General features: G+C 35.0%; 1 protein-coding gene across 2 annotated transcripts; it reads right to left on the reverse strand.

Annotated features, from left to right (window-relative positions):
* Nucleotides 1–1,165: 1,165 nt before the first annotated feature.
* On the reverse strand, nucleotides 1,166–23,732 carry LOC115447489 (protein yellow). Of its 2 annotated transcripts, none has more exons than XM_030174575.2 (3): nucleotides 23,649–23,732; nucleotides 4,658–4,928; nucleotides 1,166–2,933 (listed from the first exon to the last, which is right to left on the reverse strand). In XM_030174575.2, exons 2-3 carry the CDS (start codon nucleotides 4,920–4,922, stop codon nucleotides 1,813–1,815), a joined length of 1,386 nt encoding a protein of 461 aa, XP_030030435.1. In that variant the 5' UTR covers nucleotides 4,923–4,928; nucleotides 23,649–23,732; the 3' UTR covers nucleotides 1,166–1,812. The 2 variants fall into 2 exon arrangements, with proteins under 2 accessions (XP_030030435.1, XP_037294478.1); XM_037438581.1 differs by lacking the exon at nucleotides 23,649–23,732 and adding an exon at nucleotides 23,446–23,467.
* Nucleotides 23,733–25,214: the final 1,482 nt, after the last annotated feature.

A 25,214-nucleotide genomic window follows, 5' to 3' on the forward strand; every position in this document is an offset into this window, starting at 1 on the left:
AATACCAGGCCATTATTATAGGCAGCTCAAGGCTTTTAAACAGGTTGTATTTTACATCTATTACCCCTGTTATGTTTCTCAGCTTTGTTTATCTGACAGTTTTCTGTTTGTTCAGCTTTGTTAATCTGACAGCCAACTAGATTCAAGTTATATGACAATATTAGCCAACCACAACGGCCCTACGTCTACGCACTGCGAAGGCTGCCATGCCGTCAGCACTAAGAAACAGACTTGTTATCACAGCAATGCTCCGTCCTTAGATAAATAACGTCTATGAATAATGAGGATAGACTTTAAAGAACAAAAAATATTTCTTATACGTTTTATTTAAATAACAATTAACAGTTAACACCGCTATGCTTAGAACAAAACAAAAGTAGCAATATAGCCATAAGCCATGTATTTTGCTCGGTCTTTGTAGAATATACGCCTATACCAATGAATGAAATTGCAAGCAGCTTAAATTTTTGCGATTTAAAACTCGAAAAATTAATAATTATACACACATTTTGTACTGAATTTTATAAAAATAAAATACCGAAAATACCGAAAATCCCGGTATTTGTAAAATCAATACCGGTATTTTGAAGTTTTTAATTTGGTCCGGTATTCCGGTATTTTCGAAATCCGGGATACCGGTTTGCGACCCCTAGTCTGGATTAACATATAAGCTACTTTTCAGTGGCGAATACTAGGGGATATACACAGTCTGATCCCGAAACGCGACACACGTGGGACACTGTGGTGAGTTTTAACGCCCTGTGTACATTCCTTCCATTATTCAATAAGAGCTTAAAATCACGGACAGGCACGGCGGTAAGCCGAGCGAAATATAATTTCATAGATTGATAATAGTGACATCTATAGCCAAATAATAAAAGTTTACTAAAGCGACATCTCTTCAATATATATGGAACTATTTTAAAAACAAGAGTAAAAATTTTTTATTCTTTTTTTATTTAAGGCCTAAAATTCTTAATAATATTACTAAATAATAATTATGAACTTTCTATATGTAAAAAAAAGCAACAAAATACCTAGTATTATTGTTTAATATTAGCGATGTATCAAAGTAGAGGGCGCTACTAGTACTCAAATTATATATCATAGTAGAGTGCGCTACCAGTACAGAAACTAACACGCAGTGAAATAAATAAAAGACAACTCTTTTTTAGTACCTATATTATAATAATATTAATAATATTTACAAAGACAATACTCTGTACATGCCACTATGTTAATTTTCACACATAATATCACTTAAAGCGCATACAATAAATCAGAAATGTTTGGTCGCATTACCTTTTATCAACAAAATTTCAAATTTAAGTACACACATTCTGAATCACAATAAATAAAGCGGTAACAGCTTTCACGGATTATCCGTTATGGCCGGATTAATCACAGAAATGGAAAATATGTTCGAGTTACAATGCGTACAAACACAAATCGAATAAACAATTAATCTCTAGTCATACATTTTGGTTGAATAATACATTACAAGAATACGATATTTGTTATGATTTTTATGAAGCTAAGATTTTTTTATATTTCTTAAATACTTATCGTCTCACAGGTGGACCTTTCTTGGTCTATTTAGGCCGTGATATCGGGGAGATTCTAGCTTGTATTTCTAGCTCAGAAAATTATAGTTTATAACATATTTTTGGTATAGAATACACACTTAAGCCGGAAATGTCGCTAAGCTTAGCCTATACCTACAATTGAGGTGTTATTTAATAAATCATTTATTAACCACGGCTTCCAACCACATTGTAACCCCAACATATTTTCAATAGCTTTAAAACTAAATCACTTAGAAATCACAAAAGCAATAAGCCAACTAAGCAGCACGCTTGTCACGAACGACATCGGCCGCACCTCCGCAGAGGAATTCGGCTTTATCTTCGACACGATTTTGTTCGTCGTGTTCTTCACTTTATTTATAAACTTATCCAATATATCGTATCTGGCTGTTATGTCACACGTCGTATGACTTATGGCGTCCAATACCGGAGCTGAGAACACCCTGAAATTCACTTCATTTGGATCCAATTTATCGTACATCCAAATCGGCATTTTATTTGAAAGAATCCATAAGGTATCGTTGTAGTCCACCTTTATGTCCGTGGGATACACCATTGTCTCATCGTTCATGTATATTCTTCCTTGGTTCTTCATCAGGTACTCCTTATTCGAGGTTTTCCAGCAAGCAACAGCGTTTAGGTTGACTAAAGAATAAAACAGAACTCCTGTCTTTTGGTCAATGAAGGATACACTGGATTGGGCGTTAGGGCCTCGGTTTCCTAAGAGTTTGAAGGCGTTAAAATTACTCTCGGCTACCGACTGGTTCCTTAAATACTCAGTAGAGACTGAGAATTCACCGAAACTTGCCATTGGGTGGAAGTACAACGTGCTGAAGTTGCTGCTATTGGTGGTAGGTTTTAATAGAGCGAGGCCAAAGATGGCATCAGTCCAACTGAAGTTCTGGCCTTTAACACTGAAGTCACAGGCCAAGGGGTCAGGGTGGAAATAGTGGTGAGTGATCCTCCATGACTCGTTCTTCTCCCATGAGTATACTACGATCGCTGGCTTACCCAAATCACCGGCGTAAGCGTACGTATTCTTACAATCAGTGTCTTCTATAGCTATGTTGGCAAAGCCCGAATCCTGCTTGACCTGGTCTTCAGGGAAGACGTATTTGCGAAGGAGGTTGTCGGTCTTCAGGTCGTAGATGATCAAAGCTGGTGGGTATTTGGTGGTATTCTTCTCCAAGTTACCGATTTTGCCGTTGTCGAGGACCCAGAGACGGCCGCAGCGGTCAGCGCGCACTCGGAACGGAGACACGATCTCTGGCGGCCTCCCGTCCAGCCCGGTGGAGTGGGCCGCCCAGCTTGGGTAGGGGATGAGGTTTGGAGATCTGGTGGAGTTGTCTGGAAACAGTTAAAAGTAATTATATAATAATGATTGTAATAATATTGACAATAAGAGTTGGTGATCCACGAGTGTTTATATCGGCTTTGTTTCGGCTTCAGAACTTGAATCTAAAAGGTCCACATAGTCGATACTCAAAACTGAACATTCACATGTTAATGTGGGGTCAGAACTATTTTTTATAATTAGTTTATTTATTAACAACTTTCTAAAAACTAAATCGTATTCAATGATGCAAACAATACCAATAAAGTACGTATGTGATTATTAATCAAATAATTCTTTATGATTTAATCTTTTACAAACATTTTTTAAACGTAACTCCAACTAACAGTTTAAATTGTTACGTGTCATGGACACGCACGTGATAGGGGTGGAATGGTAATTGATGATATCTAGGATACCCACCTGAACCCCAAGTACTCAAATATTAATTTGTGTTTAATTAAGTTCTTAGAAAACACTGCCCCTTAAATCTTTTTTATTTATATGGGTAACAAAACAGATTACAATCAATATATTTTAAGACAATTATGTATGTAGCCATACCATTGTATTTTGTGTTACCAAATAATAGATATTGATTAAAGTAAGGCAGGCTATACAGGAGTTGTATCTGACTTGTGCGCTGTGGATAATATGTATTTTACTGAACGTTGGAAACTCTATTTTGTGTGAATATCAAGTGCGGAATGTTTTATAGATAGTTCATTATATAAGCGGCACAGTCTTATAAGAGCATTATAGTAAGATGGGTTATTTTATCTTATAGTTATTCGCGTTGTTACTAGTTCTATTATCTATTAAGTAAGTTCGGCAATAAATGGCCAGTTCCCAAGATTAATCAAGGCGGGTAAACAAAATTGTGGTTTCGAATAAATACACCTTTTATAAATAAATTTTAAAATATCAAGTTCCTTAAAAAGGGACTTTACTGTATGTCTCAAACGAGAGTTAATCAATAAAATCTTGAAACCAGTATTACTGTGTTTCCCCGCGGTTAAGTTAATAACAGGACATTGTTAATGGCAAGCCGTTTTAACTTAAATAATAATAAAAGAAAAGAGACGGCTTTTATAATTATACTAATAACACTAATTATCACGAAGACTGTGACATATTTGTATAAAATATTGAAGGACATGCAGATTTCTTAAAATCGATTAACAAACCAATACGGATTTCAAGACATCCAAGCGACGGCGCAAGTTCAAGTTTGTTTTTTATTACGGGCAGAGCAAAGTCCCCACTGCAAATGATTACAAGTGGAGTGCCCAGGTAGAGTATTGATTGACGAGAGATGATTACAGTCCCGGATCTTGAATTTATTGTAGGCGGGGCAAAATCTGGATAATGCCGCCCCCGACCATCTATATTTTTAACTTTGTCATCATCATCATCATTTGGCGCCTCCCGGAAAATAATTTATGTGGGTAATGTTCTGGATGTCTCAGTAGTTAAAGTTTGTATTTGCCGCCCTCTGCCAAGTAGTAAATATATTGTCCTCACCGGTTAAGGACGCGACGCGTAATTTCTAAATTTTCCCTTTCCTACTAGCCCGAGCTGGCTACTTTAGGTTACTATGCCTTTTTATTAATTTTATCTCTAATTTAAGATGTCCATAGTAATAATGACTATTCTAATTTGTTTTGGCGTATCATAAGTACAACTTTGTTCGCCTAAGTGATGAATAAAGTAATTTATTTATTTCAAACATGCTTACCTTTCAAATTAATATAATTCAAGCTAGCCGGCACCCCGTACCGCCACCGCGGCACCGTAACAAACAGCCTATCCTCGTAGACTTCTAGCCCCATGGGGATGTTGTTCTCCGGCACAAAACTCTTGGAGTCCAGGGCCTGCTGCCGCGCTTCTGGCGAGGGGAACTGGTAGTCCAGCTGCTTCCATTCATAGACTATGTGTAGCTGATCCATGCAGCTGGTGATGTACACCAGCTGGAGAATGACGAGGGTCTCCAAACCCCTCATTGTGATCTGGAAAGGGTGAATCCTTACATAAAATAAACGATAAAAAAATAAATATACACATGAACGTGTAAGAGGCTATTCAGATCTATCAGGAGCATAGCATTCATGCGCTCACTCAATACATGTTTTTCTTGAAGAGAGTCAGATAAGTTCCAATCCCCTTTTACACCCAAGCGAGCGTAGACAGTGTATCCAAGGAACGGTCCATATAATCCGATTCCTGCTGGCTTCCCTTACACAATTTATGGAAAATTGAATCGAAAATTGTTCGCCTTTGGTAAGCAGTAATTTTTACTACGTAGTTGGGTCAGGCGATATTGAGTTCACTTTGTAAATAAGAGCTTCTGTTCATTCTTCAGGATTGGGTAACGTACCCACTACGTGTTGCGTTCCTAACATTAATAAGTTTTTAGTCCAAAAGTCCCATATTTGATATGTTATATAGGCATAATGAATTTAAAACTATAAAAATTGCGTGTTGCATATCTAACACTAATAAGGTTTTAATCCAAAAATTTCATATTTAATATTTTAAGTTGGCATAATGAATTTAAAACTATAAAAATACATTCAAATCGTACCAATTCACCTCCAAACCCCTTATATTACCAAAATAACCATAAAAGAGGTAAATGCGGTTCTACATTAAATTTCCGGAAAGGTATGAGTCAAGTTCCAAATGACGCACCGCCGAAATATAACTTACGTATTTCCCTTCGTTACGTATTTCATTTACGTATTTCCCGTGAGTTTAATTAAAGTAAAATTAAGGTTTAGATTAAACTATAACTTTTATTAATCGTTTAGATTATTACTCATTTTGGTTTATCGCCTTTTTGTTCTAATACCTAATACTTGGCTTGTAAAGACCAGTCCGAACAGTATTTTTTTGGTTATTAAAATGCAATTTTAATGTCCGGTATTCGAAATGTCTAACTGACATTTTGAGATTTAATAATAAAATGAAGCTCGGAAGATCACGATATAACTTTTAAAACTCAAAATAATATTCTCCATAGGTATAATACACATATAACAATTATTATTTATTCCGCTATACTCAGTCAGCAGTCAATCACTAACAAACATCTTAACAAAGAAATATCCATGAATATTAATTAGTTTACGTATTTCTTTCAGCTGGTGAAAAAATGAAAAAAAAATGAAAGCTGGTAGATTAAAACACTAAGTAAATGTGAATCTTTAAATGTAATACAATTGTTTACGTAGGTACTCAGAATAACTGGGAAACAAAATGTTTGGAAAAAGGGCATAAGAGTTAACCTTAAGAACTAGTACATATATAACGCTGATAGATGCCGAAAAAACAGACTAAGTAGATAGAGAAAAACTATATTATATTTCCGGTCTATTAAGTGACATTTCTCATGAGTGCCAGAGAAACAAAAATACGGTAGAGTTGCAATTCATTTGAAGTTTTTGATTCTTCATATTATCTACACGTAGTGATAAATAACTTTTCTCTCTAAAGGATAAGGTTTATTTTTAATATACACGTAAAATATAGTTCGCTCTCCCAGTACTTTCCAGCTCCTTGTTAAGTGATGTATATTTATTGAGCATCATTGAATTGTTGATTGATTGAATTGCGCTATAGACAAATAGCGCTTACTTTCAAACAAGTGTATAAAAGACATGGAATTATGGACTTTCATACATCAAAATAAACACCGTTAAAATTAACCAACAGAACTCTTGATTGACATTTTATATAAACGAGGAAGTGACCCTGCGCAAGGCTGGCGGAATTTTACCCGGTTCACCTCGGTGGAAGCCTTTCGTAAACTTTCCAGAATGAATTTTTAATATTGTTGTAAAGATGTTTTTATATGGTTGGCGAAATGATCATATTTATAAATAAAAATTAAAACATAAATAGGTAGATAATTAACGAAACGTGCTTTATCCAGCACTGTTTGTACCAATAGGTAAATTTATTAATTTTAGACAAAATATAGTATCATCAACTATCAACCGTCGAGATTGCATATCGATAAATTAAGGTAAACAGAGGGCCTACTTTAAATGTACGCCGACTGAGACAGGAATGAGATTCATTAGAGCTGCTCTTTGGCTCGCGATTCCCTTCTGCCTTTACGTGCCCTTCGCGCTTCCATCCGCACATTTCTATTCGCGCAAATTGCGGAAACGATTACGCTTAGATTTTATGACCTGCCATTTTTGTATAACACGTTTAAATAATTTTCGTGTTCTGTATTTTTAAATACGGAATCAACGCTAATTAACTTCGTGTTTGGTCGATACAAATAAACTAAAAAATATACTTAATAAAATGTTTTTTAAAATTAAAAATTCCTTAGCGTAGATCTTAACTATTCAGAAATTAAAATTCTTAGCGATATTACGTCTGGTTATTGTGGTAGAGCAATATTAATTCTGTACCTTTGAATATAAAGTTCAAATTAGATCGCTGAATAAGTTTAAATTTTAGACACGCTTCTCACCTAGTCAGTCATGGTGCACACGCGTTTAGTTTCACGATAAATTATTAAATACTAGTTTTTGCTGGCAGTTCCATTTGCGTGAAAGTGTTGTCGGAAAGTCCTTTAAATACATCTTTGCCATTCAGAATAGCTTCTCTAAAAGTAATGCCAATTTTTTTTTACTGTAATTCTAACATAGGCACCTACCGAAAAATGTAGAGACGAAATTCTTTATATGAAACGCTAAAGGTTGCATTGGAAACAATAAACACTAATATTATACACAAACACGCTTTTAACCTACGAGGGATAGGCAGAGATGTAACTAGGGTAGATTAAAGAGAGGATGAGCCCATTGCCATATTAGGGTCAAATTCAAAACTCTGGACTAATAATGAAAAAAAATCCAATATTACTCTACCCAACCCGGGTCCGAACTCAAGACCTGAGAGAAGTATACGGCGCACGCAATACTACTACGCCACCGAGATAGTCTGATACTTTATAGTCATGAGCGATTTAGATGCCCAGGTAGGGAAAGTAGTTCTACGTGAAGAATTGTTAAATACTTGGAAAATACTCCGATGGAAAAAGAACATTTGGTCAAAAATTAATAGGTAGAGTTCGTTTTTGAACAAAACATATAAGATTATAAAATGAAAGTTTGTTAGACCTCTGCCTATCTCCGAAAAGGGAAGCGTGATGCAAGACATATACTAAAGTTAAGGCAAAAAAGTAATTTTTGCTGCTTTTTAACATAAAAAAGCAAAACACAAAGGTGAATCAGAGGGGAAGTCAATAATTCTATTTTGGTACGTTTTATTTGCGCATTTACTTATGAACTTGATACATTTCCGTGCGTAAAAGGCAAATGTAGTCTTAATTTTATAAGAACACAGAACTAAATAGCTTGAAATATTTCATGGTGATGGCTCATATTTTAGACAAAACCTAGGAACATCTTCTTTTGAAATGGAGAATCATCAACATTCAGTTCTGAGAGACCCAGATGACGATACCACTCTTGCTATTCGTCGTAATAACGAGTTGGTGCCGTCCTGAGCCGAGGTTCATAACCCGTTAGTGGTTTGCCTTCAGCATGGTCACTTAATTTTCAGAGTTGCGCGTAAAGCACTGACTCAAAAGTCCAATATGTTTATATATTATAAAAGCTGACCCTTGTCAGGCTACCAAACGTATATCAAATTAAAAACAGAAAAGAAACCTCTCTAAACTCATAATTTTCTTCTTTAGCCTTTAAAAGTTTACTGCTGAAAATAGGTCTCTCTAAAGATGTCTGGCTATAAGAAGCAGCCTGGATCCAGCAAGGTTCTGCAACATTTACGATCTGTCCATTCAGAAGAGGACGTCACGTGCATTTAACCGTACTTGGTCTCCACTCAAGAATTTTTATGACTTGCAAGTGTGTATCGAAATAAAATTTTGAAAAATCGGGCCCGTGTAGTAGGGCTGTGAGCTGAGAATACTTGGATTTAATTTTTAAACCAGGAAAGAAAAACTCCTTTTTTTTTTAATGGAAAGCTGGTTGTATACCTATCAGTCACGGGTTATTTGATTTCTGTAAGTAAAAAAGGGTAGTCCTAGATTTCTTTAGCGTCTTTGGCCACATAAAATATTATATATTTCTATCCGTAAAAGATTCTCAGAATGTCTTTGGAGAATGTCGTCGCATCCAAACGGACAAACATCCTTTTTAACATGTAATATAATCGATATATTTAAACACTTACCGACAATACACAAATTGTTCGTAACACAATGATGTGTCGTCAACAACTCGTGATATGTCACAAACGATAACTACTTGAACAAAGTCACGCGGAAAGCATAGCTTTCATTTGTTTATTGACGTCTCTCGAGGTACTTATAGATAATGCAAACATTTGCATATCCATTATAATGTAAAAACTATTATGTTTTCAATACTAGATATGCAAGTGACTTCATTCGCTAATAGATAATTTATTTTTAACCTTATCTATTATACACACAACCTCGAGGAGTAGGCAGAAGTATATCATAGACTCTCACTTTTCGCCATGTATGTCCCATGATATGATGCGAGCTTATCGCTATGTAGGACACAAAGTTCAGACCCCGGACTGATAATGAGCAGAAAACCCTAATACCAGTGCCCTACCCGGGATCTCAGAGTTGTGGTCAAGTCGCGCACGTAATACTTCTAAGCCATCGCGGCAGTCACATTACATTTCTCAAATAATTATTAGATGGTAGACATTTTGTAAAAAAGACTGTATTTTATAAAAGAGAAATAAATAAAGAGCTGCACCATGTATTTGTAGGTAGATATTGTAACTTTGACTTCGAAACCAATACCTCAGTCTTTCTCACCATAAAGGCTGCAGTCTTCGAATCGTCAAAAGAAAATTATAATATAAATACCGCAATAAAATCCGAAAAATTGATTTATTTCAATAAAGACTGATTCCTAGTTAGAAACTGCCAGTACCTTGTAATTACTGGGCATTATGAGACTAACTTAATGTCAGGGCGAACAGCGCAGTACAGTGTATGTTTTGTAATACAACTTTAGGTGGTGTTGCTACTGTTTATGGGTCATCGGCATGAGGACGAGTGATATCCTCGTCTCATTATCTAGTAACATAAATAAAAACATAATGAAGACAGTAGATACGTAATAATATATACTTTCCAATAGCAATTTGTAAAAAATTGCAACATTGTGAGACAATACTTGTATATCAAAGGTGTCTACGGTGTAATAACTTTCTCACGTCATGACAGGGTGCAATATAAGTGGTGATGTTTCTTTTGAAATACGTTACACTAATGTTCGTTCACGGCTTCGCCCATATGACTTGTCGAAATCAAAATCTTAATATGTACTTTTTGGAATAAAAGTAGCCTAAACGAGCAGGAGGTCGCTGCATGCATGTATGCATGTTTCTAATAGATCGATTTGGAAATCTTCGGAGGAGGCCTATGTTCTGCCGTGGACATCTTGCGGCTATAATGATTAATAGGGCGTCATGTAAATTTCCGTGCGGTAGTTAGCGGCAAAAGCGGCCTTAAATCTATTACTTTAGCATTCTTTGCGTTGTCGCAATTAACTTTGAAGGCACCCTCAAACCGGAACGATGTCAGTCTACAAAATCAAAAGCTGTTCAACCTCTTCTAACAAACATCCAACCATACTCACAAGCTTCGTAGTCATTATTAGCAACATGACTCATGAAAAAATCTTTATTTAGATATAAGAAAAATACAGAAGATGATTGCCATATGTTCTAAAATTAGACTGGGTCTGTGTCTTGAGAAATAATTTGTTAAGCGTGAGTTATAGCCTCACTGTTTTGTATATATGTGTGTATGTGTTTCTCTCTCTCTCTCTCTCTCTCTCTGCGTGTGTGTGTGTGTGTGTGTGTGAGTGTGTGTAAAATATGCTTTAAAAAACAGTCATTCATTAATCGTTTAACATTAGACAAGGTCTTAAGATAAGATCCTCAAGATAAACATTGATAAATACGAGCAGATTGTATTGATTATGCCATCATTGCTAATTCGCATTAATTGTTGGCAAATCCCGCCCGTAATTGCTAACCTATCGTGACATCTGTATGCGTTGTGGTATTATAATGGTAATGAGATTTGTTCATTAAACGGAATGTTATTGGAATTCTTGGTCAATAGAATGATGTTGAAAACTTAAAAATATAGTTTTAAATCGTTTTTTCCTTCTATGATTTACAGATCATAAACTTAGCTAAATTAGAACATCTTGTGTATATTTGGATGGCACCAGGACGCAGCAAGCCTACTCTCAAATTATATACTTTTATATGTACTTGCGTTGAATTATTAGGTCTACCTATACGTAATTTCGGTGTTGACTCCCTCCCTCTCCTGGATCAAAAATCTCACCTTCAATCGTAAGTTGAATGCTGGCGACATTAATGTAAAGGGTCCTATTTCATCTACAGGGGTATATCCGTCTTTTTGCAATTACAGGCTTTCTAATCGAAGAACAGCTTTGATGACTGTATAGGTAAATGGGGTTATTTCGACTCTCTTATCTATTCGGCTATCGAAGCTGTCCTTGGAATAGAACGCCCGTAATAGCAAATAGACGGATTCGCTTCTATAGACGGAATAGGGCTCCCTGACCTTAACCAACTTTTGCTAAAATAGCTTACTTTCAGTCTGCAGCCTGCAGTATGCTTAATGGCATCTACCTTGGACAACTAATATCTTTATTATTTCCCTATCTATCTAGTTTCTTCATGGGCACAAAATCATCCGGTACCCTACCATAAGAGATGGCAAAATTTCTTCATAATTTAATTTATATTTAGAGCAAAAACTTGTTAAGCTTAATATTTGAAAAAAAAATTAAATCCGTTTTTGCGTGTTTTACGATTTACGATGTCTATTTGTTCCCACGGATATTTTTAAGTAGTAGTTTATTATTTTCTGGTCAATAATAGAAAACCGGTTTCTTATTTTTATATGTACATATAACTGGCTAATCAATTAGTTTGTCACTTGATTTTATTTAAACGGAGGAAGCAACATAGCTGATACAGTGGCAAGGAAACCTTCTTTTGTCAGTCGACAAAGATGGTTTCCTCGGCAATTGGCAAGTCACTTAGTCGTGCTGAAAAAAAAATAGATACCAGCCCCTATATTTTAAGTGAAATCGTTCAACCGACCTCTAGCGCGTAAGGCCGAGCTCCAATTACTAATTAAAAAATAAACGCATTGGCAAATCAAGGCGGCTTATACGTGAACTAACAAGACAGTCCAAGGTAAACTGGTCCGGTTAGAAGTTGGGGTAACGTTGTACGCGGAAATGGACGTTTCGCAAAACGTCTAGGCTAAATGGAGCTCGGATGATTAAGAGGACTTTGAACTTGAACTAATGCACTTGAATCATGATTAATTAATGTGTTTTTCTAATTTTAAACTTTGGCATTTTGAGTTTAAAAATAAATACGTTTATTTTTATTAAAATCTGCATTGCGACTTGATAACATGTACCAAAGAGTTTCTATAACATCATGAGTCAAATTTCCTGCAGTTTGTTAGCATGCCTATCTACTCTCTTTGCAGGCGTGATGATATACTATACCAAGAACCGGTTTAACATGCTTTCATTGGCATTTAGTTACGTATTTGATGTCGCAAATGGATTAGGCAAGTCACAGTCGCATTGTCATAACATCGAATCCGGTTAGTCGTTGAATAAAACATATTACTTTTACATACATATGACATAACTCCATTGCATTGCAGTTTAGGAGCTATGACGTTTAAATATGCTTGCTTCTCTTCGGTCGCCAACAACCAAACTATGTTTTTGTTTTCTTTTTTATGATAGGGTAAACAAGTATTCAAAATTACCGCCCCTAAAATTAATTTATTTATATTGCACTTTATATGGAACTGATTATCTATGTCAAAAGAATTACACCGATTTTCTATTGGCTGATACCCCAAAAAAACGTGTTCCTAACGTAATATGAATTGGGTTTAATCCCTGAAGTTATTACAAGCGAGTGACAGATCTAAAATTTTATAAACTCTACATAAAGTAAACATTATGATTTATTCAGACGTTTTAAATAAATGCTAATTTTATAATATACATGTTACTATGTAGAAAGGTATTATGAACGATTTATTTAAATGTTTTTGAGTGTTATTTGAACCACATTCAAAAGGCATATTTAAATAATCTTTTGTCAGAATGAAACGAGAGGCTGCGGATTCGATTTTCCATTCGAGCATGTAATTTTTTTTTTGTGGGCTAAGTTTTGACGAACCTTATATCCCCTGTAGTTGATGTTCACAAACAAAACAAACACATCATCCATCCCCGAAGTGGTATGCAGAGGCGCAACCAGTATAAGCCTGGAGTCTGAAATTTGTGCCCGATACGGCGATAGGCTCGCCCCCTATCACATCATGGGACGGAACACACTTGGTGCCCTAGTTGCGCCTCTGTATACCCCTTCTTACTGCTGCCCGGATTCGGCACAGAGATACAGCATGTCCTAGATTAATATAAAGCTATTTTTCCCGAAAAATCTCTCATATGACTTATACCGCGAAAGGTCTTTCGTTGGCGGTGTCGAACAACTTGATAATATCATCTCGCCATATAAGAGAAATAACGTATGGTTTTCGAAACTACGACCTCCGCGCAAGGTGACTGAGTTATTGGGTACACGCAATGCGGATTTATATTGTAATATCATGACATTTATGAGCAATGAATCCGGAAGTGCCGCCATTACAGGAAGTGACCTCAGTGCGCACGTGCGCGCGGACCTAGCACTTGATCTTGTGTTAATGTCACGCCTTGTAATGGGATTGGCAGGGTCTATTTCACCCCCATTGTACATTTATGTTGCAAAATCCGCTCCATTCTTATATCTTAGAATATTAACACACTCGTCACAAACGACGTTTTTTGCATAAAGAAACAATATAATTTTTGGATTTTTTTGGCTTTCCAAAACTTGTACATCATTCGCGAACGATCTCACGATGGTTCGTAAGGCCGGTATTTTCTTTCCAATCAATATCAATGTTATTAAGTGCATTTTTTTGTTTTAATTTTGACGCCTCCCCCCCCCCTATCCCCCTCCTCCTCTTAATACTACAAGTTAGGTAGGTAAGCATATATCTCCTCAACCAGATACCTAACTAAGCTCTAAGGCCAATGACCTCCGGAATTTTCCTAGAACAGCTTGCTAGTATCAATGTGGCACTCGCCAGCCCTGACCCACAATATACGAGAGCATGTGACGGTGACCGGCCTAGCTAGAGGCTTATTAGATCAATCGGAACTCAAGTTTGATACCTTACTACTATAGATATAAATTAGGTTTTCCAGAAACTGGATTAAAGGTATTCCTGGTATCAACCCTTATTGCTTGTCTCTCGTATGGGACAGGCTGTCTTAGTTGGTACAACTTGTCTATTTTTACTGCCAAGCAGCAATGTTTAAGCACTATAATATTCCTGTTCGAAGGACGTTGTAGTAATTACTGGGCATTATGAGACTTAACATCCTATGTCTCAGTGACAAGTGCAGTGGAGTTTCAGGCAGTTTGTAATTCAATGTTTTGTGGTATTGCTACTGTTTATGGGCGGTCGTATCGCGTACCATCAGGAGAACGGCATGAGCGTCTCCTCATTCAACTAATACAAAACTACAGCTGTCTAATTCATGTGGGAAGAAGCCTATAGGTATGTTGTCCAAGATTTACTCCCTTATTCATAGACGTTATTTATCTAAGGACGGAGCATTGCTGTGATAACAAGTCTGTTTATCAGCTTTGTTTATCTGACAGCTTGTTGTTTGTTCAGCTTTGTTTATCTGACAACCAACTAGATTCAAGTGGTATCTCAATATTAGCCAATCACAACGGCCCTATGTCTATGCACTGCGAAGGCTGCCATGTTGTCAGCACTGAGAAATAAGACTTGTTATCACAGCAATGCACAATCCTTAGATAAATAACTTCTATGAATAAGGTTAGTCTTTGCGTTAAATATCCGCGAATTCTGCGTTTACTTCTAATCCAAACATCATGGAAAAATAAATAAACTCCCTATCCTTCAGTTTGATTTTCTTGTTACGGGGTACGACTGATTAGTGCTCCTCGACTCTTGCAAAGATCACTGATCGGTATCATAAATTGACATTGTTGATCCTGGCTAAAAGGAGTTGCAGTGGCGGGTGTGAGAGCGAGATAGACTATCTAAACATATTTCGCATAATATTACAATAAATAAATAGTTGAATGATAAATACAGGTGGTTTAATAAAATGATTATATCACATGTGTTTATCACGTACAAATGGTGTATAAAACCCGCCATAGTGACCCATCGCGTCCGAGATCAGCCTGTGTATATCCGGTTCCAACAGGCCGACATAATTGTGTCGACTGTTGGGGGGTAATCATCTCTCGTCAGTCGAGATATTGGACCCCCACTCCACTTATCATCAGGTGCAGTGGAGTCACTTTTGCTCGTAAAAGGACTTTATTAGGTTGAAATGGTTAAACGTTGAGAAATATTAATAGCCATTTTGAACACTTCAAATTATAACACGTTGAAAAACATTAATAGCCATTTTAGTCACAATCACCTGTGACCTGCGATACGCTGTTATCATTACGGTAAACAATGCATTTATAGTTCTCAACTCTTGACTTTTATTCGTAAGTACAATTTAAAGAATTTATATTACTTCTACCTCTTCAGAGTGTCAGAAATCTTAGAACAAAGTAGGTTTTGTTAATTTTATAGTTATATAAAAATGGCTGAACCATTAGCGAAATGCAGTACAGTGCATCGTAATTCACAGTTCTTTATGATATGACTACTGATTACAGAGTTGTGTCAACCGACATCAAAACAGCTTTTCGTCTTTAGGTGCAAAAAATCTTGCTAAGATAAAAATTTAAAATTACGTTCAACAGAACTCGGGCGAATTATGCATATAAAATGTGCGTGAGTCCCTAGCACTGCTCTTATTTATAATTATAAATAGATACTTACTTGTATAAAAGTCATATTTGGCTATTTGTTAGGTATCACACATAAATCGTTAAGTAAATTTAGAAGATTTTTTTATGAAATCCCTAGCCCCTTCCGACGGAGGAATCGTCAAATACTATATAGAATACCCACATTGACCAAGTTCTTAAAAATATAAATAAAAAACTACGTATTTTTGAGAAGACTTTCACGCAAGCGAAGTTGCAAGGCAAAGCCAGTGTTGATACAAACGATTAGCCGGTCGCGCTCTGCTAAGTTTCAGTTTCACGATATTATAACATTCAGTTTAATTAAACTGTAAACTATACCCGTTTCTAACGTTTTGTTCGAGCTATGTTGAAAGAATTACTATGAAGCGTCAGAGCAGTCTAGTGAAGTCTAGTAGAAGTGGTACTGGGCATCGTACCTGCGGACTTCCGTCTCGACAATCCGTTCTATTACCAACTAGGCTATCTACGCTAAGCTATTTAATGCTGCTAGGTTATTAATATACTTCAAAATGTAGATAAAATAATTTATCATATACAATACGTCGGAAATTAATTAATAATCTATTTCACACATAATTTTAATCACAAACATTAAATGACGCATCGCAATCATTGTGAGCGGTCAAGTGCGATCCAGACATGTGCAGAATATTCCGTAGAATAGGTACTTTTTTTTTTTTTATGTGTCAAGATATTCTTAAAAAAACAACTCCAATGGCATTTCATATTTCACTTAATGAGGAATCAGCGCAACACTTTTCTTCCAGCATGTTGCAGAATTTATGTTTTTTCGATTACCTGCTACTAACTATTTTAGGGATACAAAATACCAGATACATGCCATTTTATATACAGTTAAAATATATAGCCCTTTAAAGACATTAGGCTGAAAAGACAGACAGACGCTAGAGCATTAAAATAAAAATACTTAAATGGTAACTTTTAGAGACAAACTATTAAATCAAATCAAGTTGTTAACGTTAATTCCTCTTCAAAGTGTTTACATGTACACCCTACAGTGGGGCATCAATCCAAATCTCGACAAATACGTTGAATTAACAACTCCTTCCTAACGAGGTTATCATGTACTTAAAATGTCCCATGTAAATATTTATCTTCTTCACTAAAGTTTGTCCGAACTCAAAATTATCACTAAATTTGTTTATAGTCGTGATTGGTCGATCACACACTGCGAATTTGATATAAATATTGTTAATACCATGCACTTGGTCTTGCCCGTGGATTCGTCTGCTTTTTCCGCTATAAAAGTCCTTAAAACACTGTTAAACGCTAGTGCCATCTACTTTAAAAAATAGATAAAAACATTATTTTCCATTGGAGCAATTTATGGGAATAAAAAGTAGCCTATGTGTTAATTCGTTTCACTGGTGGTAGGTCTCTCATATGTGAGAATCCGCCTGGGTAGGTACCACCGCAATGTCTATTTTTATCGCCAAGCAGAAGTGTGTAGTCACTGTTGTGTTCCGGTTTGAAGAACATTATAGCCAGTGTAACTACTGGATATGATAAGACTTAATATTTCTTCACAGTGGAATACCAAACAATACTTTGTAATTCAAGGTATTGGATGGTGTTTCTACTGTTCATGGGCAGACGTATCGCTTACCATCAGGCGAATGGCACGCTTGTCTCGTCATTTCAAACAATAAGAAAATTAAAACATCCAGTATATGGTCTACGCGCGTTTATTTCTAACAAAAATATAAACATCCAAACATTTTGACAAACTTTCGCATCAGTTAGATGAAAGAAGTAAGATTTTCTAATTACTAATGATCGCTAGCATAATCTAAACGTGACTTAATATGGTTAATCAGTTTCACCAAAAAATATTAAATTATTGAGTAGTACGATACATTATGAGACTTATCTTCTCAGGTTAAAGAGCATAATGTAGAGACTTAGGGAAGCTATAAAATACTATGAACAAAATACAGTTCAGGATAGCTTGCATCTGTTTGTGGACAGTTGTACTTACCAAGCAAGTGGACTCGCTCGTCTACCGATTAATATAATAATAATAATATCAGCCCTGTATTATATACTTGCCCACTGCTGAGCTCGGGCCTCCTCTACTACTGAGAGGGATTAGGCCTTAGTCCACCACGCTGGCCTAGTGCGCATCGGTAGACTTCACACACCTTCGAAATTCCTATAGAGAACTACTCAGATGTGCAGGTTTCCTCACGATGTTTTCCTTCACCGTTAAAGCGAACAATAAATCCACAAAGAATACACACATGATTTTTTAGAAAAGTCAGAAGTGTGTGCCCTTGGGATTTGAACCTCCGGACATTCGTCTTGGCAGTCCGTTCCACACCCAACTAGGCTATCGCCGCTACCGATTAATTATATAAAAATCAAACAACTACAATTTTCGAATTTAAATACCTTTCTAGTGGAATTCTATAACAGCTAATTCTATAAAATATGGCTCAACAGAATCTAGTCGCCTAGCCACAAAGAGATCGCACACCAGATGCACGGCAACCGATTCATATGTAAATTCATTGCTTGTGTAACCAAATCACGCGTGGTGACGGCCAGCTTGTGACACGGCTGGCCCTGTACTCCGACAATTTAGATTCTATGTAAAATGTAACAAAATCTTATAACTATAACATCTTATTAAATGCCTGTTTGAATAAACTCTCATTATAGAATTTAATAAAAGGCGATCAAATACAAAAGTCAAGGTCGCAAATGAATGGTAATGAAGGGAACTATATACATTATATATATATATATATATATATATATATATATATATATATATATATATGATAACTGACAGATTGCATTATTAAATAGATCCTAAGTATATTCTATAGCTCGCGATAGACAATAGAAACCGAGAATTCGCGTAATAATTAAAAATAATTTTAACAATTGAAGAACATTATTTTTGTTGTTCGTTTTTCGGAAATAAAAGGCTTTATTATATAAAGTAAATTATTGCAAATTAAAAAATCTGAATATTTTGCGTGTTACGCAGAAATCACTGAACTGATTTGGATGATATTTGTTCAACAGATTAACATATTAGCCCTGAACAGTACCTATATAGCGAAACTTTCATTTTAATAGAGATTATTTAGCCTAAGGTCGTACTACGGTTTTCCACCACAGGTGGTTATTTTCCGCAACCACAAAACCGCTTAACGTACACGAATTACGGATTTTTAAATGTATTTATTTATTAATAAGATAAGTACAATAAAGATATGATATACATGAAAAAAACTGCACCGAACACAGACCAATAAACCGAAAGCAGTAACCGCAAGTACATTTGCATGTTAAAAACTATAAACGGTTTTATTCAGTACGCCATTTTGTAAAAAGCTGCGGGAAAAAATCGCCAGTGTGGTTGTACCCTATACTTTTTGTATTAATATCATGGAATGACAAAATGACGCAGCGATTCACCATAATACGGCCTTACACTTTACAACGAGCGGAGCGGCGTGCAAATAATTAATTATCTGCCTCTCAAAAATAAATAAGTTAAAGCATCTCAGATGTGGTAGGGGTTGGTGTCAAGTGAATGATAAAGGATGCACGACTCATGTTATGACGTCATCGTCATCACGGCGCATGCGCGAGATCCATAGATTATACAACAAATTTATAACATTACTAATTTTTATTTTCTTTTATTTTTACCTTCAAGACTATGATACTCGCAATTCATGAAATATGTCTTTTATTTCCTTTAAGGTTATGGTACCCTTATACATTCAAGCATGAAGATGTCACAAGTCTATGAGTATTGGTAGAGTTTAGATAACTTGTCGGGTTGTTAAGAATATTGGTGAAACGATTATTTGGTTATACATGAGCCAGGAAACAATATGCATTGGTTTAATTATAATATATTGTTTTAATTTAGCCCAAGATACAAACCTAGCTTAGATTGGGTGCCACTAGCAAATACTGTATGCCTCCTAAGTCTGTCTTTGAAATGAACAAATAAAATGAACCCATCATCATAAATCTAAAGTACTCGGATTTCTGTGCTTCTAGATAACTAATTTGTAAGTTTAAAATTTTGTGAGAAGACTGTCATTTGGAAATGTACATAATAGTAAATAATTAATTGGAAATATATACATATGGGTAATTAGGTTAAGATTATTGTAAGGTATTCATGGAACAGGTTTGCCTAGTGTAAAGACCACGGGATATAAGAACTGTAAATATAATTATTGGGAAACTAATTACATTTTTATTTTCATTTTTCACTTAATTTACACTAAGTACTTTTATTTTTATATTATTTAAGATTTTTTACGTCGGGGTTTTTGATGTTAATTTATATATACGAGTATATATAGTTATCTAGAAAAAAGAAAAATGAGGAACACTCCAGTACCGATCTGAAAATCACAATAAAATTATTCCATACATCAATCTATACAAATTTATTACATAATTATTTTGCAGATTCATAAATATTATTGAGTATATGTGCCAAAGAGAATATATGATACGTGCTAATTTCTTTGACTTTTAATTTAAATATCATAGAATTTTATTGCTTTTATTTTTGAATGCTGTGATGCCAAGACAATCTCAAAAGGTCAATCTTTAAAGTAAATTATACCATTAAATTAATAATTCATTAAGCTGGATGTAGTTTTGTTTATAAAATATTTATAAACAAAAGTAAACTACATCCTGCGTGCATCAGTTAAATGAGTCTTTATTTTATGTGTAAGATATAAAAATACTAGACATAATAATATAAGGTTTTTGTATACACTATTTTATACATCATAGTAAATGTAAGTAAAAAATACGTGTCTTACTTGTAACCATTTCGGTTGTAATTTTTTGATTTCACTCTTTTACTCCAAAACCATTGCCCATAGAGAAGAAAGCACCAGAAATATAACACATAAGTCTGATTCAGAAAGAAATTTCGACAACCGGATAAAATATTTCTCATACTTTTCGTTGTAATTTGGTTTAACACTCCAACACAACTGCTACTGGGAGGTAAGAATTTTACTGCACATTTCTCGGAGCAAATTGGTCACATAGAAAAATCGAAATAAATATTAATATATAATTTGTATTCCATATCGAATGCATTTTATTATCTGTAACGAAAAGCATGTAAATTAAAGATGATATTTGACATTAATCATTGCCAAGGTTGTGGAAGTGATAGCCGAAGATGGTTGGCGCGGGAAATAGCAGAAGACGAGGAGTTTCTCGTCCCAGATGGAGTAGTTCCTATAGTAGGAAAAAAGGCCACCGCGGGTTTTAATTTAATAATACTCCTGGTAATTATCTTCCTCAGTTCTAAATTTGATCAGAATATAAAGCCTAATATGATTGTTATCATTCCCACAAGAGTAGAGAGTCAGGGATCCGATTTTTTTTGTGAAAAGTTTGATAACGCCGTCTTCTTACCCTATTCGAAAAGTTATCTCAATACTATAATGTGATACAACTATACTAATATGTGTATAGTAGAAACGTAAAACTAGCAAGTCAACTTTAGAACCAGATTTTCACAAATATTAAATTATGTGACCCATCGAACCCGAAGACCCAAGACCTCATCTTTACATAATAATTTAATGAATTCAAAGTCAATAACCATTAGTTACATTACGTAGGTTCAAACTCAGACCCTAAGCACACACCTCTGTCTTTTCAAAGTTATGTGTGAAAGAAACATCGTGAGAAACCTACACACTTGAGAATTCGCCGTAAGAATTTTGGTGAAGTCTGCCATTCTGAACTAGGCCAGTTTGGGAGACTAAAGCCTAAACCTTCTCAGTAGTAGAAGAAGCCTGCCCAGCGGTGAGAGAGTGTATAATTCAAGGATACATGCTTATCTGTTGTCAGAAACTAAGATATCTACTTACTGCAAATGTGAATTATTTTAAAATAGTTTTAACCACATTAGTGAACATGGGGAAACTTCTTCCTTCTGCCCTCAATCTACTTCAATGTTAGGTCAGTGCATAATTTTTAAACATACTTACTGGAAAAATGATTTGCCTTAGTCTTTACGGACGGCAAATCTTATGAGATAAACCTACACAGTGTTGCCCACACAATCCATATACGTTGCTGATGATACGAAAAAAACAACGGGCACGGGCCCCACGTTGGGACAATAAGTGAGCAAATATTCACTTCCGATCCGATAATGCACAGATAAATTCATAGTATTTGATAAATAATCTACCGATTTACTTTATAAGATAAATGAATAGTTATTATGCGTTTTTCACCGTCTTTTATTATGCACCTGCCTCTGTCCTCTACACCACCCCAAGGTTGACTGGGAGAGAATGCCCATGGCATTAAGTCCGCCTGTATACCATGTGTACAAAGTGTCAAATAAAATAGTATGTTTAAGTGAAGACAGGACTGGTTAATCTTTGAATGACTATTACTTGGTAAATACGCTTGCAAGGACATAAACAAAACATTTATCTCCTTGGACCATCGGGTAAAAAGAGTTCGCAAAGTTTTGCCGCCAAAAGCCTTGCATTATTGGTTGTGGATAATTATTTGTTAATTCAATCAATATGCAACATTTGATTCAATCATCAATCAATTATTGCCAATGCAATTGAGTGTTTCTGTAACATCTAGCTACCAAAAACGACACCTTAATTGTAACTTCAATGACTTAAATGACTAAAAGCAAATACTTAATAATTAAATGTTAATGAAGCAGAAAAGGTCGCCATTAAACAGGTGGCTTTCAAAATTATCGTTCCATAGATTAAAGAACACTTGCCGAATTTAAAAAAGGAAATATTAAGTTACTTAACCGTAATACAGCATGGCGCTGGGTAGAGCTAATGGCCAGTACCTAACCGTAAAAATAATAATTATAATGTCACTTGTAATTTTGAAAAAAAAACCCTAATGTATAAATAAAAAAAAATATCTACATTTTAATTTTATGCGAAATTAATAACACAAATTTAGTCTTTTTATTTATTTTCCCTCTCGTTTTAACTTCTAAATATACTTCTCATGATATCCTAAAAATATTTATTTTCCTAATATTTGTCATGTGTTAATCTTTATAATGCAGTCGAGACAAGACATTGACATTGATCAATTTAAACCGCGTTTAACCGAAAAATAAATGGAATAATTTAAATGTTTTAAACAATTTAAATATATAAGATTTATAGGTATAAAACATGTCGGTATGTACTAAATAAATAATACGTAGTTGCTAAAATGTCTCAAAAACTGTTAGAAACTTTCCGTTTCACACAACTGTTTTTATAATATAACAAATTTAATATTAAAAATGTTCTAAATATATTTCCGAAATTAAATTTCTGGATTTATTACACGAACTTGCACTGTTAAGTTTTTATATAACTACTTTAGTTGTCAATCAAGATTCTAAACGCAGCGAATATCTAACATCACTAATCATTTTAAATTCACAAGACCTACATTATTATATATAATTCTTACCAGAACTTAGCTTTTAAAACAAACACACGTTTCATTCAAAAACGGTTAAACACATGTGACGTCACGCCGAAATTCCTACACGAATATAAACACAAACAACATAGTCCAATAGCAGACAACTTGTCCAAGTTTAAGCCAAAGATATGCATCTCTAATAATTTTACACACTTTAGCGTAAACTCGGCAGTATGTTAAGTATTTACCTGAAGTTTACTGAACCGGGCACAAACAGTTATACACAACGCGTCCGCAAAAGCTGTGCTGTGCACTGACGACTGAGGTACCAACCGGACTCGCTTGCCTGCTTGGGGGGAAGTACTGTTGGTTTTCGAAAGTATCTCACCTCGATTCGAATGTTTGTTTCGGTGTTTAGGTAATCTGAGTGTCTGTCACTATGTTGGAAGTATGATCTATATTAACGGACATTTTTATTGGTAAAATCCTTGTTGATTAAGGGAAGTATTCTCAAATTACAATATTATCCCTCCGTAAGGTCACCGCAGTAAAAGGGCGACAATGTATCGTTTCTCTTACGTATTATGGCCTTTCATGAGCAACTACATGGCCACATGCCGATTTTCCCTTTTTCTGAAAACTAAATTCGAAGTTACTCTATATAAAACTGATATAAAAGATTATCTCAACCACTCAGTGACCCTTTACGAAGGCTGGGAAGTAGTAATAAGGCAGTTTCTTCACTAAACAAAAAAAAGCATATGATGTTTTTACCGTGGAGGTTTAACTAAGTACTTGTATGATTATTGCATTGTAAGATACAAACTGTTATAAAGTACCCCCAAACGGCTGTCGGTTTGGTTCAGGCTAGGAAGTTCATAGGCATAGATATTAATTAAAATATCAGCCAGGTGTTTAAGTAATTAGAGATTTCTAGGTCCCATAATAGTATTAACTAACAAGTTGAGGATCTAGATTTGATATAGATAAGCCATATAAGTGAGCTCATACTAACGAGAAAGACAATGCAAAAGCTTTAGTATACAGTTAGCAAATTCTTCTAGAAGACCAGGAAGCGTAGTTTACCTGCAACTATAACATAGGATTATATCCTCTTTGGTTTAAAATGGCCAGGTCGCGCGGACCATTGCGTCGACGATATATTTCTTTTAGCTGTCATTAATTAATTGTTGGATCGGACGGACGTTCACAATCTTTTCGCTAACTATTTTTGTGTTCTTGATTATTTGTTAATTTGATTCAAATTATTATCTTTTGTAAATTAGTACAGATTTGTTATAAGTAATAATTACTATTTTAGTTTTTGTTAATTTTTCTAATAAATAAATGTAAAAACCCTAAATATACACAATATTTAAAGAGATGTTTTAAAACTGGCCATAAATATGTGTAAAATGATGCAAAGACTCATGTCTTGAAATATAGTAATATAGATATCAGTTTCGCAAAGATATCGAATATTAAACATGAAAAAAACGACTCAAATTCAATTCGAGATTCGAGTGAGAAAATTAATCAAAGTTTACCATTAGTAGCACCGCATATGGAATCAGAAGAGCGGTGACGAAACTGCCAAGGCCCCATGAGACATTCCCAATAGGAAAAATGTCCGCATTAATCATTATGCTGTTAATAGCCTTCCGATTTACAATTATTAGAACGATACCAACAAACAAGTAAGATTGTGAGTTCGTTTGTTTGTATAATATATTAAAAAAAACTATTAATTTCTTATTACATTGTCCCTGAATAACATTAGGTAGATTTTTTTACCAAGAGGTTCGTAAACGAAG

Source organism: Manduca sexta, chromosome 14 (assembly GCF_014839805.1).
Source record: "Manduca sexta isolate Smith_Timp_Sample1 chromosome 14, JHU_Msex_v1.0, whole genome shotgun sequence".
Taxonomy (NCBI): Eukaryota; Metazoa; Arthropoda; class Insecta; order Lepidoptera; family Sphingidae; genus Manduca; species Manduca sexta.

Excerpts from the sequence above, each read along its gene's own strand:
- LOC115447489 (XM_030174575.2), bottom strand. The coding sequence starts at position 4,922 with ATGAGGGGTTTGGAGACCCTCGTCATTCTCCAGCTGGTGTACATCACC. Across the intron at positions 2,934-4,657 it reads GAATTATATTAATTTGAAAG|ACAACTCCACCAGATCTCCA; the intron begins GTAAGCATGTTT and ends AACTGTTTCCAG.